General features: G+C 37.4%; 1 protein-coding gene across 2 annotated transcripts in view; it reads left to right on the top strand.

Moving 5' to 3' along the window:
• The window catches only part of PDE5A (phosphodiesterase 5A), a 135,915-nt gene extending 117,873 nt beyond the window's left edge, over nt 1-18,042 (top strand). For both annotated transcript variants that reach the window (XM_060012937.2, XM_060012938.2), the window contains exons 15-21: nt 412-499; nt 4,187-4,287; nt 5,973-6,050; nt 7,926-7,989; nt 13,257-13,331; nt 14,863-14,946; nt 17,103-18,042. In XM_060012937.2, the coding sequence (XP_059868920.1) occupies nt 412-499; nt 4,187-4,287; nt 5,973-6,050; nt 7,926-7,989; nt 13,257-13,331; nt 14,863-14,946; nt 17,103-17,240 (628 nt within the window). In that variant the 3' untranslated portion in view covers nt 17,241-18,042. The remainder of the gene's footprint in view (nt 1-411; nt 500-4,186; nt 4,288-5,972; nt 6,051-7,925; nt 7,990-13,256; nt 13,332-14,862; nt 14,947-17,102) is intronic.
• The last annotated feature ends 1,021 nt before the right edge of the window (nt 18,043-19,063 follow it).

Here is a 19,063-nt window from a genome sequence, read left to right as displayed (position 1 = left end):
AGAAGAAAGGCTTGCATGGAAATTTATTTCAGATTTTAAATTAATTGCACTTTTGAAACTGGAAACTATTATTGGCACAGCTATTTCAGGGATTTTTTTTGTGTGTAGAGAAAGTAATCCTTTGTCCTTATTCCTTCTACTATTTTAATAAATATTAAAACCAATCAAATTGTTCATACTTTGAACCGGCATCAGTTAACATTGGTATTTGAAAACAGTTTGATTCTTTATATGTATTTCCCAGAGATTCCCTCACTCTTCTTAGCAAAAGGAGAGAAAATTGTTAGCTGGATTAATTTTTGTGAAGTAGCCTCTTTTTCAGTTAACCAATAATAAGGAGAAATTGATAACTGATATACTGGGGAAACTGATAATTTTTTTAAACTTTCTTCCTTGCTTCAACAAACCCAGAAGTGAACACCCCCTTGCTCAGCTCTACTGCCATTCGATCATGGAGCATCATCATTTTGACCAGTGCCTGATGATCCTTAATAGCCCTGTAAGTACCTAATTTATGGTTGTAGAATTTTAACAGAGCACTTTATAAATTCAGTTTTATTTTTAAGTTTTGGATTTATTCCCAGCAACATAAATTCTTGAGCATGCTTTATTCCTTTTTGGGTAAGAAAGGCAAAGCCAAAACATTTGAGATCTTCGCAGCCTCACTTCTCTAGAAACCAAAACTGTCTAAATGTTGCCTGAAAAGGGAAAACTGGTTACTCACCTCCATTTGGTTATTCCAAATTAGAAACAAACAAAACTGGTATTTTATGGCTCTCAGTTCTGTTTTTGTTTTTGTTTTTGTCAAATGAAGTGGTTTATACTACTCTCAAAGGTTTTCTTTCATAAGGCAGTACCTTTTCCTCTTTTTATGGAAACTTTTGACCACTAATAAACATTTTCATTAAGGAATAAAGCTATTCAACAATTTGGCTAAATGAATATTTATCAATGTAAGAAAGCATATAGTATGTCACTCTAGTCATATTTTTGTTAAGGAAAATAAGGTTAAAATGATATATGCCAAAATGTTCGCAACGGCTTTGTCTAGTTAAACTATTAATATTTTTTTTATTTTCTGGTTTTGATTTGTTGTTCATTATTCACATTACCCATTGTATGCGTGTATTACCTTTATAAGAAGAAAACAGTGAAAGTTGTAGACGATTACGTTGAACAAGCACAAACGCATGGTATATAATTTTAAAGCAATTTTACCTCCATCTCTTTACATTTGCCCAGTGGCACTAGTTCTTCCCTGAGCCCCAGAAAACACAGGTGGCCCATGACTTTTGTGGTCACTCTTTGATAAGTTTTACCCTCTAGTTACTACTTCAGGTCCTAAAATATAGCATACAGTTCTCAATTTAGAAACCAAAATGTGCAGCCCTATGTAGTAGTCCAGATGTGGGGCTTGATTTAGTTTCAGGTTCTCTCTTCCCACCCTGGTTGGCTCCTTTCATCCCTCCCTTATGTTTCTTCTGACTCCTTCCTCACCCCCAAACCCCCATGTCCCTTCCTACTCCCCCAGACTTGGAGAATAGGAAACAAGAGACTGGTAGTGTGATGAGTGTCCCCCTGTTTGTGCCTGGTAGGTGTTTAAACCTAGTTCTTTTCTTACGAGTAATTCCATGATCCTGGCCGAGCGCCTTAACTGTGTGGCTTTTCCACTGACGTCGCCTTAATATGAGTGATCGTCTCTGTCCAGTTTATCACCTTACGGCTCCTTCCTCAGCTCCCGGAACTCTGATTGTTGGCTTTCAGCTCCTTTCTGCTAAGGTTCTTTTGCCTTCTTTGTGGTCCTCTTGAACAGGACAGGACTTAAACCAACCCCATGCCTCCAAAACTCAGAGAAGGCAGCCCGTCCTGTTCAGTAGCAACCTCTCCTTCACTGCTGCATCAGAGCATCTAGCCAGCCTGTGTCTTGCCTTGTAGATTTTTCAGACAGGAATCAGACACAAGGGTACTGGAGCCCACCCCACCCAGCAGACTCCAGCAGGCATACGCCGCGACTTCAAGCCACTCTCTCTTACTTGAGTGAAGGGGAACGCAATCGCACCTGTTGGTGCGGGTGAAGGGATAAGAGTTATGTGGCCAGTTTGGGCACCTCCTTATAAATTCTGCACATGCTCTAGTACAGACTGCTACAGATGTGACTGTTTAACGTGAATTAGCTGATGTATGATTGGGAGGTAGGGGAATGATGTCAGTAAAATGTATAAGTTGTACTGTTTCATGAACAAGTTCTCTTGGGTGAGGTGCCAGAATTATGGGAGTTGAATTTTGACCTTCAGCAAGGAAGGAAGAAGCCCTCTGCTTGGCTCCTGCATGAGCAACCCTTTCGGTTCTGTTTTAGGAATATTGAAAATGGGCACTTAGCCCTGAGGCGCTCACCCTCGCCTTGGGCTGCTCTGGGCCCACGGGAAGGAGGTTGCTCTTCCTTCAGCACCTCCCTTAGTACAGCCCCATTGTCTCCGCCATCCGTCTCCGCCATCCAGTTCCCCCTGTGCTGCCTCTGGGCTTCCACAAACCACCATTTCCACTCAGCTGTTTCTGTGCTTCTTTAATGTCCTCAGAGGCAGCCCCTAGACTCGCTAGCCTGGCCTGTCCAAGTTACCCCCAGAGGTGCCAGTTCTTGATTTGGTTTGTGCTCTGGTTATAAAGTCACATAGGCTTTGAGTGGTCTGCCCTAACACTGTTTCTCCCAAAAACCATGTTATTTTTAGTGTGGGGTTTTTCCGAACTGAGACTTCTCAGGAATGTGTGTGTCGAGTTATAGCAGCAACATCTGTACCTTCATTGGAATTTGCTGTCTTTGCCCTTCAGCTCAAACTTCATTTTAATATCCTATTTAGTTTTAAACAAAATATGCTAACCTTTTAAAAAAAAAACGTATTTTACAGTATGCCTATCATAGCTCTGTTATTAGATAACATAAAACTTATGTAATATATTATTACTTAACATAAAAGGAATCTGGTTGTATATATGGCTGGCCTCACATTATAAGGCCCATCTATATTCTGTCTTTGTAAGCACCAATACACAAGAATTTACAGCCTTTGTTTTTGGAAGGGAAAATAAAAATACAATACCAAAAGACATTTCTACTTTTCCACTTGAAATAGTTTTGTCTTAAAATAAATAAAAGTATCAGAATATAGTTTTGTTTTGCCCAGAATCTAAAGTGGCTTAATATTTAAAAATAATGTTTCTTGTGTAATCACAGATTCATTAATTAGACGTATACCACAATTTCAGCATCAGTTATCCTCTAACCAATGTTTGAACCTGGCTCAGCAGTTTCCTTTCTTCAGAACAAATCCTTTACCTCCAGACCCTATTGCTAAGCTTCTGGGTTTTTTTCTCAGCCCTGAGGTTTAGGAAGCACATCTGACTCAATTTACAGATGTTGTTTTGAGTATATTCTGGGTACCCAAGGTATGTTTTACTTAGTTCAAGATTAGAGAGTCACTGTGCTTTAAATTACAGGCAAGAAATAAAAAATGATTACATAGCAAAAACTTTAGATAACTTGCACATGGATTAGCCACCTTTGAAATAGTCCTTACAGATGTTTCAACTCTTGCTTTCTTTATACCACCAGTAAGCACATCATTGCTCACACCCTCTACCCATCTGTATTGGCATGTTCCTGAGGAATACACACTGTTCTCAATATGAAGTTAAAATTATATGAATCTGCACCAGAAATGTTATTGGATTTATTACAGAAGCCATAGAGAAATGATTTTTAAAATAATCAATTGTTTACAATTTCCTCACCCTGTTCTTCACATCTATTAATACAGTTTTTGATTTTTCAAACTTTTACTTGTTCTCAGATCACAGCAGTTAGCCTGCCCAAAGGAAAAAGGTATATAATTATTAGATTTGGGGCCTGGACTAAAGCCTAAGGAGTAGAAGAGTTGGAGAAACATGCATACTTCGGCCCATGAATCACCATGAAGCTGTTTTTTCTTGTATGACAAGGCGATGAGGGTGGGTGCATAGAGAGGAAACATTATTTCACGGTATTTACTTTATGTAAGCAGGTGTCCTCTATCTTCCTGAGTTCAGAATACTAGGCATGTGTTTAAGAGATGTGACTATTTTTTCAGATTTTGTTCTTATCAGCAGCTTCTCCAGGTGGAATGCTAATGATGGTTTTCTTTTTTTTATAAAGGGCAATCAGATTCTCAGTGGCCTCTCCATTGAAGAATATAAGACCACGCTGAAAATAATCAAGCAAGCTATTTTAGCTACAGACCTAGCACTGTACATTAAGTAAGTTTTAAGAAATATGTTGATAAATAGGTCTTGGATGTGTTTGCATTGTTTCAAACTTTAAAAATCCACACTGGGGTATTTTTAGATTATAAGGACAAATGTCCTGGCAAAGCTGTCTATCAAACTATGGAGCAGTTTCTCAAAGGAAGCCAGAAAAGTCTACTTCTTCTGCTTACTCAATGCTATAGAAATTACAGAATACAGAGTTATTTCTGATGTTTGTCTCTGAAATAATGCGCAAAGCAAATAACCATCTCAAGGTCATTCCAAGCTGGGTTGGCCAACCTAAAGATTATGTAGGCCATTTGCTTTTCCTCCTTTCCTTCTCTCCCCCAACTTCTGACCATTTCACAATTCCTTTATACTGTCATCCAAGCTTACGTGGGCTGGAAAAGGAGCTGAGTGCCAGACAAGTAAATGTTGTTTCTTTTTATTGGATTTTGGCAAAAGAAGGATATTAATGCAGAACTTTAATGAAGTTAGTGATTCAAAAATTAAAGTATGCATTAGAGTGTATTAGGGATGTAGGTATGTTTGCATCATTAAACTGCCTTTCTAAAAGCAAGGAAAGATGTTGCTGCCTTTGGGCAAGCATTCGTTTCCCACACAGAGACTGAGGTCTTTGCTGCAAGTTTGGGAGTGAGGGGAGTCCGGCAGTCACACTCAAGGGATTTCCCAGGAACACAGGCCTCTCTCCCTCTGTACAAGGATGTGCATTATGGTTTTAGCCACTCTTTTGAGAAGTAAAAACAAACAGAAGAAACACACAAAACCATATACCAGATATCCACTGCTGTGCATCTGAAAGTAACTACATCTAAAAGAGTCTGTTTCCTTGGATTTTGGAGCACTTTAAAGTTAATTAGGGTAAAAGAAAATATAGTAAATTTCAGTGTATTCAAAATGATTGCAGAATAAAGATGATCAAATTACCAAGAATTTGAAAAATACCTGTAACCACAAAGGCTTCCCGACCCTTGTGGAGACCCACATGGCTCTCCCCTCTGAACCCTTTTGAAACCTCTTTTCATTTTTGGTACTTATTCACAGACGGGCAGTTTTGTTATGTAAGTTTCTCTTATGTTTGTGTCTTTGACTAGATTTTAAACACTGAAAGGAACTCATGTCTAATAAGTTCCCAAGACGCCTAACAATGTTGAGCACATAGAGGTATTCACTATACAGTGAATGAATATTAGTTTATACTTTACTTGGTCATTCTTTGCTTCAGAAGGACTTCACAACTTTATAGTGAAAGAGTAATTATTATGAACATTTTTTACCCTATACCATAATATATGTGGATGAGGTATATGAAATTAAACTGAAAGCATATAGATCTTATTATGCCATACGCAAAATTTCTTAAATCATTCTTGGCATCAGACTTTTAACTCATATTGGTTCATCTTCTTAAAATCATGTTCAAGAATTGAAATTTCCATTATTTGTGATTCGTAGTTAAAAACGAGGTGAGATTTAATGTTTCAACCAAAGAATATGGTAGAAGAGAAGAAGGTAAGGTATTTAAGATTTTTAAATGATAATTTTTATTCTAAGATGAGAAAAAACCATTAGAGATTTTTTCCCCCAAAATTTTACTCCATGAGTCTTTCTAGACCAAAGGGATAAGAGCTTGGGGAACTCATCATAACTATGAAATATTTTTCTTTATTTTAAAGGAGGAGAGGAGAATTTTTTGAACTTATAAGAAAAAATCAATTCAACTTGGAAGATCCTCATCAAAAGGAATTGTTTTTGTAAGTAGGATTACTATCCTTAAAGCTGAAGTTTTGCTACCTAATTAATTTTATTGCAGTTATTTGTTACAATGTGATGATCTTAGAGGCTGTCAGAATTCTTGAGTGTTGTACAGAAATGAATATTTACTTGAAAAGAAATGCATTTGCAAATTCAAGTGAATGAATCACTTTTGTCCTAGAAGGACCTTTAAAATGTGGTAGAGTATCAGTACCAGGCTATAGAGTTCCCTTGTTCATACTCACAATTCTTTGGAATTGAAGACCTGAAAATAGCATCCTAAAGAATGCAGGAGCAGGAACATGGCTGTGAAGTGTTTACTTCTCTTACGTGATAGCAGAGTAGCACTGTCAGAACTTAAGGGTTTCTGTTTTTCCTCACCTGTTCCTCTGTCCCTCCCTCCCATCCTTTGCTATTACTATCACTGCCTTTGTCATGACAAGAACTGGATCAATAAAAAAGAGCTAAGTGTCAATAATAAAGAAAAGACAGAGGTAGTAATACTAAGGATAGTGGTGTATTACAATTTTATACATTTAAACATTCCTTTAAATAGATTGGTATTACTTCACATGCAAACAAAGATGCAAATTATAAGGAAACATACAAATGCCCAGCTGTCTGTTCTCTCTAGTCATGCTTCACCTAAGAGTCTCAACGTGTTTTTAGAACAGTGCCTTAGAAAAGTACAGACACGCTACTGTGATTCGTGAACAGTTTTTCTCAATGACAAAAGTGGAATCTGACCACAATTCCAAGACTGTGCCACAGTTTTCACTGCTCCACTCTCCTAACTTCTGACCTCTCGGCAGACAAGCACTCAGGACATCTAGTGCTTGCGTTGCCTCTTCCACTCTTCACAGTCCAGATTGTAGTTAAGCTCACACAGGTGCATAGTCTTCTTTGGGGGAGGCAGTTTGTATTGGCAAGTATTATTGAAATCCTTCATGATTAAAGATTTCTCTGGTGCACTCATTACTTGCGAGGGAGTTGGTATAAGAGATAGAATTAGAGGCAGAAAACTATTTTCTTTGTGGCCTAATATGGTTAGGGAGAATGTACTTTTAGGTTGGGTTTCCCGAGAGGGACAAGTGATACAGTCCTTTACCTTGAGTGCTTCTATATGACAGTGACGGCCTTTTTGCCTATGTCTTCAAACAAATTAAAAGGATTAGATGGCAGGTATTTGGACCTGACATGGGAAAACACTGCACTAAAGAGGGAACTATTTTCATACAGTAGTTTTATACAGTATTGAGTTGTAGAGCGCCTTGTCACAGACTCCAGACTCCAGTATGGTTTTCAGCTTCTCTAACAAGCGAAGGAATAACCAGCATCATCCTCTCATTTCCCTCTTTTCTCCAGCAGATACTGTTCAATAATTCAAAGGCTTTTCACATAGGAGTCACTACATGTGTTGAGTGAATTAGGATGACCCACCATAGTTCTTGCTGTCATGGAACTTTTATCAGTAGGACAGCTGAAGTTATCCTTTAATGGTTAATTATTAGTAATCAGTGTGTTTTCATCATACTGTCACTGAGATTGGAAGACCAAAGTAAAAAAAAATAATAATAGCAGGCAAGTTTGTGCTCAAAGGTTAATAACTTCTCTCCTGCTGCTAATGTGGAGATAAATGAGGCAGTGTGAAGGCAAATTCCAGTAGTTCACTGGGTAACCAAAACAATGACACTGTGATATCACTGTATCAGCCCTGCTTCTATGTAAATTCTATTTCTGTTTCTTTAGTCTATAAACTGCCATCCTCGTAGTTTAGAGGGTTTTAATTTAACTTTTTTATTAGTAACTATTTACTAGGGTTTATATTCACATAAAAGTAAACAGGAGTATTGGGCTTCTTTTTCCCTTAACAGAGCGATGCTGATGACAGCTTGTGATCTTTCTGCAATTACAAAACCCTGGCCTATCCAACAACGGGTATGTTGCTTAGTGATGATAAAAGTAATAATTAAAAAGTCCAAATAAGATAAATCTTTGCTCTTAAATATAGTTTTTGAAGTATTTGGGGAACTTTTTATCTAAATTTTAAGTAGTATTAAAAGCAGATAATTGGACATAAACAGGTTTTCTTTTTTAGAGGACTCATTAGCACTTAATAATATTTGTAAGATATATTAAGAAAGAAAGCATCTATATTAACACAGCAAACCTAGCTGTTGATAAAGCTTAATTCCAATACTACTGCTGGCTTAGTTGGGGATTTTTTTTTTAACACAGCCCTTTAATAATATTAAAGTTTAGAAGAAGCAAACTTAAATTTTCTTACAGTTAGCGTATTAGGCTATACCTCAACTCCAAATAGGCATTAACAAGTAGAACTTAAACACTTCTGGTGCTTAGAAGTATAGGACATGTTGATATAAGATGTCAGGAAGGATCTGATCAGGGCCTGTGGCTAGGAGGCTAGAAATACATCCTCTCTCACTGCTGTAACATTTTGCAGTGGCGATAAAGGCCCTAAGCTAAAAGAAGGGGTGGGTATATATGCAATGATGTGTATGTTGTGGTTTTGTTTTTTGAGATTACATCTTGAATCCTAAATGTACTACCTGAGATTATTGACCACTGCTGTTGGTCACAGCTCTGGGCTGCATAGTCATGGAGCCCAGTAATGACAGGCTCATCTCATGAAACAAATGCTGAGAAAACGGTATCAGGAATGCACTCTCCAAAGTGCCTTAAAGCTGACATGCCACAAGCACTCAAGAAATGTCTTTATAGACCTTCCTGCTCCATAATAAAAGACTATATGCCCATTTCCAAATAGGAAAGAGAATGGAAGAGGGAACAATTTGTCTTTTCACTTACTCTTTCTTTTTTCTGAATGAAACCCTGAATAAGTACAGCAGTGAAGTTGGGGTCCAGACATAAAAAGCAACACTATAAAACCTCTATAATTAAAAGTTTGGTATTGGTGTCAGACCAGTGGAACATAATAGAACATTTAGAATTGCATAGAACGTTTAATATATAATAAAGATAGCATTTCAAATAACTGGGGGAAAAATAGACTTTACTAAATAAGGTTAGGATGATTTTCCCATCTCCATAGCCGGATGGCAAAAGACGAAATTGGATCTATTCTGCATACTTCCAAATGGGGCATAGAGTTCAGTGCAGAGAATTAAACCATACAAGTACTAAATAAAAACGTTTGTGGATTCTTTTATAAACAAGGAGTGAGAAAAGTTTCCTAACCATGGCTCAACATGCAGGATCAATAAAGGAAAAGACTGACAAATTTGATTACAAGAAAATTAAAAAATTAAGAAAATTTTTTGCATGGCAAAGACACTATAAGCAGAGAAAGACAATGAAAAACAGGTAAAAATATTTTCAACTTTTATCTGATAGATAGTTAATATCCCTAATAAATATTAAAGAACTTCTTAAAAATAGAGAAGAAAAAGGCCAACAACCCTACTGGAAAATGGGCCAAAGATTTGAACAAAAAGTTGATAGAAAAAGAAATGTGAATGGCTCTTACTCATTTGAAAAGGTTCTGAGAACCTCAATCATAAGGAAAGATGCAAGTTAAAACTACACTGACACATGGAACTTCCCTGGCAGTCCAGTGGTTAAGATTCCGTGCTTCCACTGCCGGGGGCAGGGGTTCGATCCCTGGTCAGGGAACTAAGATCCTGCATGCCACGTGGTGTGGCCTTAAAAAAATGAAACAAAACAAAAAACCAAACAATCAAAAACTACACTGACACAAAAGAACTTGTACAGAATCTCATTACAATAACAGCGTTACTCCTAATAGTCAGAAACTAGAAACAATCCAAAAGTCTCTCAACAGGAGCGTGGATAAATGCATTGTAATACACTACTCCTTCACACAGTGGAGTACTGCTCAACAGTGAAAAGAAACTGAAACTGATACAGGCAACTACATGGATTAGTCTCATCAACACTAAACTGAGCAAAAGAAGCCAGATACAAAAGAATACTGTTATGTCATTTATGTGGTGTTCTGGAAGAGGCAAAAGTAATTGATAGGGTAGCAGTTGGCTGGGGAGGGAGGGAAGAAGGTGCAGGGATTCACTGTGCAAGGGCCTGAGGGCACCTTCTGGGTGACAGAAATATTCTGTTTCTTGGATGGGGTGTGTGTTACCTAGTTGCATGCATTTATTAATATACTGAACTGTATACCCATGGTCTATGCAATTCACAGTATGTAAATTCTACTTCATTTAAAAAAAGCACTGAGACACCATTTCTCAATTGTCCAATTGGCAAACACCCAAAGGTTTCACAACATACTCTGTTGGGGAAGCTGTGGGAAAAAAAGGAATGCAAAATACTATAACCCTTTGGAAGTATATGAATACACAAATTCATTTACCATTACTCCTAAGAATGTTATCCCAAAAATGTACTGGCAAGAATATAAAAAGACATTTACACAGGCCTATTCATTTTAGTGCTATTTGTAATAACAAACACTGGAAATAACCCAAATGTTCATTAATAGGTTACTGATTGAATAAAGTGTAGTACATTTACATGATGAATCCTCTGCAACAGCAAAAAGAAATAAGAATTCTCTATATACTACCAGGGAGTGATTACAAAGATATATTATAAGTAAAAAAAAAAAAAAAAAAAAAAAGCAAGGCAGAGAAAACTGGGTATGGTATCCTACCATTTATCTGAGAAGGAGATGAAATAATATATGTACATATTTGCTTATATTTTAAAAAAACAGAAGGATTAATCACAAAAAAGTTAATTTTTTCCCTCAGGGGAAGGAGGGAATAAGATAGAGGGAACAGAGATATAAGCTAGAGTTGCTTGCATGTACTTGTTTTGTAGATTTAATTTAGAACCATGTAAATTGCTCTTGTAGTTATAAAATAAATTGAATTTTTCAAAAATCACTTAACCTTGAAAGTAAAATGAAACAAAATGATTTTGGTTGCAGAAACACACTGAGAGGGACTGTTTTATTCCAAGTGACATTAAAACAGTAATTTGACCATATAACTCTGGTGAGATGTACACTGAGAACAAAAAGAACTCTAAAAAAAAGAAACCTTTAAAACTGTTTTTAATCATATTAGTGGTAATTTTGTATAGATATTCAGTCATCATTGTGGGTGATGTGGGATAAAAGCAAATGAAAAATTATATGGGTATTGTTGAGAAGTAGGATTTTCAGCATGAGTAGAAAGATAAAGATCTAAGGTGGATAAGGTTTTGCAGAAATCCCGTAGTTCTGAATTTGAATAGGAAATACTGTATGAACTTACGTTGTATCTTAGCTCCATCCATTAAAAGGGCTTAAAAAACAATGATCACCCTGGTAGTAATGAATGAACCTAGTGCCCAGATTGAGGTCTCCAAATACCTCAGTTTAAAGGAATTAGGCCTCCACAATGAAATGGCTGATTGTGGTTCCAAAGCAGGCAATGTACAAGATGAGCCTAGAACATCTTGTTATAGCAGAAAGCAAGGAAGCTATCAAAGACTCATGAAGCCATGTCAAAAGAACAAAGAAGCCAACTTAATGTGCTCTCAACTGGCCAAAATGGAACAACGTCTGAGTGTCAGTGAGGATTGAAATACATTATAATGTTTAAATCCAAGAGTTCAAAATAATAATAAAAACAATAAAACAAAACCTTCCACAGCCATCTTTGGTGGATGCTTGAGAACCAAGTTATTTTTTTTTTAATAGTAACTAAAGTAGAGAAAATCAAGTATTTCTCGTGCTTTACTTATACAAATTGTACTTTAGGGCAGGGGTCCCCAACCCTCGGGCCAAGGACTGGTACTGGTCCATGGCTTGTTAGGAACCGGGCCTCACAGCAGGAGGTGAGCAGCGGGTGAGTGAGTGAAGCTTCATCAGCCGCTCCCCATCACTCCCATTACCGCCTGAGCTCTGCCTCCTGTCAGATCAGTGGTGACATTAGATTCTCATAGGAGTGCGAACCCTACTATGCTCTGCGCATGTGAGGGATCTAAGTTGCATGCTCCTTATGAGAATCCAATGCCTGATAATCTGAAGTGGAGCTGAGATGATGCTAGCGCTGGGGAGTGGCTGCAAATACAGATTATCATTAGCACAGAGGTTTGACTGCACAGAGACCATAATAAATCAGTTGCTTGCAGACTCATATCAGAACCCTATCAGTGAGTGACAAGTAGAAAACAAGCTCAGGGCTCCCACTGATTCTGCATTATGGTGAGTTGTGTAATTACTTCATTATATATTACAATGTAATAACAGAAATAAAGTACACAATAAATATAATGCACTTGAATCATCCCAAAACTATACCCCCGACCCTGGTCCGTGGGAAAATTGTCTTCCACGAAACTGGTCCCTGGTGCCAAAAAGGTTGGGGACTGCTGCTTTAGGGTAACTAAATAATTGATATGGGGAACTTTATTTTATTTCAGCTATAAAGGAAAAAGGAATGATTGCTTTGCATATTACCTTTTTGCAGCCTTTTAATTAGTGAATCTAGACAAAGATCATGAAGGGTTGTTAATCTCACAAAGAGAAGCAACCAGGCATTATACAGCCCTTGAGAAAAGTACAGGGCACTGCCTGTGAAACAGTCATGGCAGAAAAAAAAAAATTCAAGTCTCAATCTAATCAAGTGTCTAGATCTCACTACTGGTGTATGGAAATACAGGGTACAGAGAAACATTAAATTTCATCATGCAAACACAATCAACAAAATCCAGACAGTGGAATACTGCAGGATTAACAACCCAGTTTATTCCACAACAACCAAAATTATAAGGAATATTTTTAAAAAGAGAAGAGGAGGAACTGGTAGATTAAAAGAAACCTAAAAGGCATATCAATCAGCCTCAGTATATGGACCTATTTGATACTGTTTTACACAGCACCTCATACAACAGATGCTTAATAAATATATCGTTGATTATGATACAGATGGGCACGCGGTACTTTTTTTCCACTGATTGATGAAGTTGAAATAATGTTGCTTTTTTCTGTGTAATTATAGAAGATTACAAACTCTAGCCTTTGTGATTAGGTACACATTAAAACAAATAAAATTTCTATTAGTTGTTACTGCTTTATTCTAATTTTACTGATGTGGTTGAAAGCTACAGCTTTGATAGATTTTATCTTCATTTAAAGTCTCTGTTTTACGGAGTAATATGCTTTTATTTACCCAAACTTAGTCTGTTATTGATTTCAGATAGCAGAACTTGTTGCCACTGAATTTTTTGACCAAGGAGACAGAGAGAGAAAAGAACTCAACATAGAGCCTGCTGTAAGTATGAGACCTTGCTGGTAGGAATTATTCATATACATTTTTTTATTGTAGATTCTTTTTATGCTTCTATGAGATCTTAGGAACAGAATTTCTCGTTATTTTTAAAAACTTTTCTTACTAGAAGATTATACATGTTTGCTACAGAAAACAAGCAAATAACAAGTCATCATATTGTACCTATATTTTGTAATTTACTTTTTGCATTTAAATATCATAAGCCATTTTTCATTCTAACAGATGCTGTCTTATATATCATATATAATGGTTACATGAAATAGATGTAACCATAATTTACTTTTTGGTACAATGTTTGCAGAGTTCACTATTACAAACAGCACTTTGATAAACATCTTTGTTGCTAAACATCTGTGGGCCAATTTTCATTACCTTGTTAGGATAAATTCCAGAATTGCTGTGTTGTAGGGCACACAGATTTTAAAGATTTTTGGATACATACTGCCTTTCTGTATAGTGTAGGGAATCTCGAATACAAGAAGATTCTTCTTAAACCACTGGAGAAGTTTTTCCTGGAAATGAAGCATAGAGTCTTTTTTTCAATTCAAATGAACATTTACTGAGCCCACATTAAATGGGACATGGTTACGAGATGCCCCTCCTCCGTCTGTGTACCATTCCTTCCACTCTGCTTTTTTTTTTTTTTTGCGGTACACGGGCCTCTCACTGCCGTGGCCTCCCCCGCCGTGGAGCACAGGCTCCGGACGCACAGGCCCAGGGGCCACAGCCCACAGGCCCAGCCGCTCCGTGGCACGTGGGATCCTCCCGGACCGGGGCACGAACCCACGTCCCCTGCATCAGCAGGCGGACCCTCAACCACTGCGCCACCAGGGAAGCCCTCCATTCTGCTTTTTATCCTCCACTGGGTACATCCTATGTCTCATTAGTCTTTTGCAGTTATTCAGTCTCCTATTATGTAGTAGTGGGCTTGTTCAGAAGCTCAGAATCTTCTCAGGAAATGGTGGGTAGCAGAGTGATGGTCGCAGCTAATGGAGAATTTGCTTCATTTTAAACAAGCACTGACACATACTCTTTGCTCCCCATGGAGGTGCTGGGCTTGTCCGCTGCACCAGTCATGAGCTCCTGGGAATAAGCAGCAGTGACATCTGCATAATCTTCACTCAAAAAGCTCTCTGTGTGAATTGAATTGTAATCAACTGTGGCCTCAGTGCCTTTTTCCACAAAGCTGAGTGTGTTTGATTCCACATCAGCAGACAGTTTGAAAGCATGTGTGTTCTCCAAATACATGTCAGCAGTGGACTCTAGGTCAGTGCTTGACTGTAGGTCAGCAGTTGATTCTAGGTCAGTGATCAATTCTGGGGGTCATGTGGGGAAAGTCACAGCCGGGGCGAACACGGGAGAGAGGACCAGGGCCTTCCTGAGTGTGGTAAGAAGGCAGGTAGGCAGGTATATAGCCTTCCTCAGCTAACCCAGTGATTCATCTTTTTAGAGCCAACTTGCATTGTGTTCTTTAAGTAAATGCAGATCTGTGTGTGTCTGTTTCTGTTTTCAGGACCTAATGAACAGGGAGAAGAAAAACAAAATCCCAAGTATGCAAGTTGGATTCATAGATGCCATCTGCTTGCAACTGTATGAGGTATTTATTATGAAAACTAGTAGGCTTACTAAAATTTGACCATGTTATGAATTAAAACCTAAAGTAAATTGAAGCAACTAACACCAGGCGTATATTTTTTGCGTCTTAATCAACAAACTAGAAATAAAATTATCAGGATAATTTCTTTTGCTAATGAACATGCTGTTTGTACTGAATAAGGAACACATTTTATATTTACTGTTTCTCAAAAATGTTAACTCATTAATGTATAACTACCTAGCGAGTGCCTACCACATGCTGGGATCCAGCAAATTCATGTAGGGAACGCTAAGAAAAACCATGTGTGAGCGCTACTGCCCTCCAGGAGGTACACTGTGCATACTCTATGTTCTTTTTAAGAGCGTATTATTTTTAAGTCTGACTTTTGGCCTAAATAAGGAAAAATAGTTATCTAACTTTTTCTCATTGTCATAGTGTGGCTTAAGAAAAGTTTTATGACGATTAAAAGGCAGCGGCTAGAAGAATATTGCAGGTTCCCATTTCCATATACCTGCTGGCTTGGGGTTTTGTTTTGGGTTTTTTTTTTGCTTATTTATTTATTTTTTGAGTAAAGATATTCTCCCTAAAACATCCAATTTACTAGTTTTGATGTTCATGCCCCAAATATAGAAAGTAGATGCTGTCCTTGTCTTTAGAAGTTTAAACAGGAAACTGCCTTAAGTTTTAAGTATTTGGGAAAAGAACATTTATCATGGTGTAATCATAGACTGTCAAGACCAGAAGAAACCCTAGAAATCTTCTAATCCAGACATTTCACAGATTCCGTCATTGAATCTGTAAAAAGTCCAACTTCCAGGGAGATGAAATGTTTGTCCCAAACAGGTAGTTAGTGGGAGAACTGTATTTAGAATCCAGTTCTCAGCCTGAGTCCAGGGTTCTAGCCAGTGGATGAATTTAAGAAAGAAGCTGTGGCTGAGGAGGGAAGGACAGGAGAGACAGCAAAAGAAAACAGGACAGAAGAACACTGGGTGTCAGGCCTCTGCACCACTGTCTCCCCACCTTTCTCGGCAATCTGTGCAGAAGTGTGTTCAGAGCAGTGTCTCCAACATCCCTGAATATCTCATTCTTTCTATAACAGATGCTTTTCTTGTGGATTGATTAATAGTTCCTCAGTTGTAGACACTCATGTCTCTCTTGATTTTTTTTCCCCATGCCTGTAAATATAGTCAAACTAACAGTCAAATCACCCATTATAGATTTCATCTTTCTACATTTCCTATTTGTGCAAGGATTCATTTTATTTGACTCCCCTGTTGAATTCTATTTGATATAGACATGCATTTTTACCATTATTACAGAAGTAATATGTTGTTATAGAAAAATCAGAATACGAAGAAGCAAAAAGATAAAATCACTTATAATTCTACTACTCTGAGACAACCACTGTTATCTCCTTTCAGTGCATATGCTTTATGACATTTTCACAAATTTTTCATTTAACAAAAATTGCTCTTTGCAATCCGTAATATAAGATACATCTTTCTGTTTCAAATGTGTTTCTATGACATTTTTAATGGCTGCCAAATAGTAACACGATATTCCTAACCCCGTTGTTGGGTATTTAAGTCATTTTCAATGTTTGTCTATTACAAAGAAATCTGCAGTGAACATTCTTGTAGCTAAATATTTATGGCACTGTAGTTGGTAAATAATAATGTTGTCACATTAAACATAATAATGTTGTTACATTAAACATATACACATAGTTATAAATTAACCTTTATTATAATCTTGGATAAAAATCTACTTAAGTACATTGAATAAAGTCATTTTATAGAAAAACAGAAAAACTAAGCAGCTCTCAAGGCAGTCAACACTTAGGGAGAACCATTTGCACTACATAAAAGCAAATGGATTATTTCTCTGCAGAGCCGATTCCACACAGATCTGCCTCCATAGCTCAATAATGTTATTTTGGAATGTGTGTTTGCTCTCTCTCTCTCAGCATGTACTCCCTGTCTGTATAGCTTAAGAGGAATCATTCATAAATGATCTGTACTCACACAGTTTGTGAGAATCCCAGCAGTGGGCCTGCTTATGAAGTGAGTGTACAATGTGGCCCTTTGCGTCAGGCCTGGGGAGAGGGCTTATTTCCTAGCTGCCATCTAGTTGTTGGCTTTCTTTTCTTTCTTTAGGCCCTGACCCACGTATCGGAGGACTGTTTCCCTTTGCTGGATGGCTGCAGAAAGAACAGGCAAAAATGGCAGGCTCTTGCAGAACAGCAGGAGAAGACATTGATTAATGGGGAAAGCAGCCAGGCCAAGCGGAACTGAGTGGCCTATTCATGCAGAGTTGAAGTTTACAGATGGCGTATTCTGCAGTATGCCTAGTTTTGCTATACACTGTACAGATTTGGTGTATACTTTGCCACTGCTGTATTTTTATTTTTGCACAACTTTTGACAACACAGCATGAAATGTTTTTAGAGGACTATTGCATATTTTCTGTATATTTGTTTTATGCCACTGAACTGAGATTATCAATGACACCTACTCTTAGCACATGGATAAGAGCTCTGTTTGTGATATTTTGTGTACTGCGAGGTACAAGTTGCATTCTTGCACTGAGGCTGGTTTTTTTGTTTTTTTTGTTTTTTCTTGCTGGTGATTTTAAATAATTGGTTTTGTGTTTTCTGAATTACCAATCTTTCAAGAATGTTTGGAATCGTTTTTCTTAAAAACAGGCTAGGAGCAAAGTGAATATATTCTGTGACATTTAAAACCTTCATAGAATAGAGAAAAATATTGGCTGAGTGGATTTTAAGAGGAATGGGGTATATTTGTCAACACTGTATTACCTTAACAAAAAACGTTAAAACTCTAAACAAATGGAAAGTACTATAAGGTAGTACTGTAAAGAAAAGGCATTATTTAATTATTTTGCTTTTTTTGTTGTTAGAGAACAGGCAGGAGAGAAATTTCTCATTTCAATGCAATAAATCTATACTCGCTTTGATCTAACCTACCTGATGGAAAGCAGGGGAAACCTTGGGAGAAGATCCAGTCACTGACTTTGAGGGATGAGTGTGATGCAGAAACGGAACAGCCGAGGATGGCTGTCAGTGAAGAGAACGTTCTGCTGGAAGACACTTCTGACAGTCAGTGAGTGTTTTGAATACCGAACTTCCTTTTTTAAATAACTTCCTTATCACTCACCTTATAAGCCATAGCTCGTAAGTCAACACTTTAAAACTCAACAGGAGAGCGAGAAAAAGTGATCATGGGAGCATTAGCCTGAATTGAGAGATGACTGTATAAGATAAGAGGGTACAAACTGAATCATATTTTTTTCTGTTTGTTAAATGGAGTACAGAGAAAAGTACAAAGAGCAAAGGGCTATGCTTGATATTAGGGTCAAAAATTAAATCGAGCGAACAATATGGTAAGAAACCTTAAGCTTGAGTAAACTTAGCAGTATTGAGTTCGTGACTGAGAAACTGCCATGTCTTGGTTTACAGGACTAGTCAACCCAGAATCACAGAAGTTTGGGTATGCACCCTAAACACTGGCCCTGAGCTTGTAGTTAGTGGTATCTACTTCTCACAGCTTTTAGTACATTTAGAAAATGTTAACATTTTCTTAGAATTTGAGCCCATTTAATTGTATTCCCACCGTACATGTGTGCCCCTAAAGACACTTTTATTACATATTGGAGAAGTAGATAATGAACTGAGAACCTAGTTCAGGAAAAGAAAATCTGCTCTAAATATGCAATAATGTTTGTGGGCAAGAGTAGGAAGAGAGGTATTTGTTTGATCTGTTCACCCCCCTCCCCACCCCTGAACAAAGTTTCTGAGTTTCTATAACTAGTTTGTATAGAAAAGCTCTTGGGGATATGATAATGCAGCATTCTCAAAGACTTTTCATTAAAACATGTTTTCCATTCATAACCATTTGTTCCCTAAACTACCTAAAATTCAACATATTCGTTAAGTTTTTAGAATTCTGAGTGTGTATACGTATCTTGACATAAAGTGGCTTTATTCTTACCCTTCAGGTTTTAAAAAGAAAGCAAAACAAATTGTATTGCCATTACTTTGTAGCGGTAAGGGCTATGTATTACTGTTGTGACACCTGTTATTGTCAAGATGTTATTC

The sequence above is a fragment of the Delphinus delphis genome, chromosome 5 (assembly GCF_949987515.2).
Source record: "Delphinus delphis chromosome 5, mDelDel1.2, whole genome shotgun sequence".
Classification (NCBI taxonomy): domain Eukaryota; kingdom Metazoa; phylum Chordata; class Mammalia; order Artiodactyla; family Delphinidae; genus Delphinus; species Delphinus delphis.
Note: the sequence above shows the minus strand (reverse complement) of the source record. Positions and strands in the feature narration are given on the sequence as shown.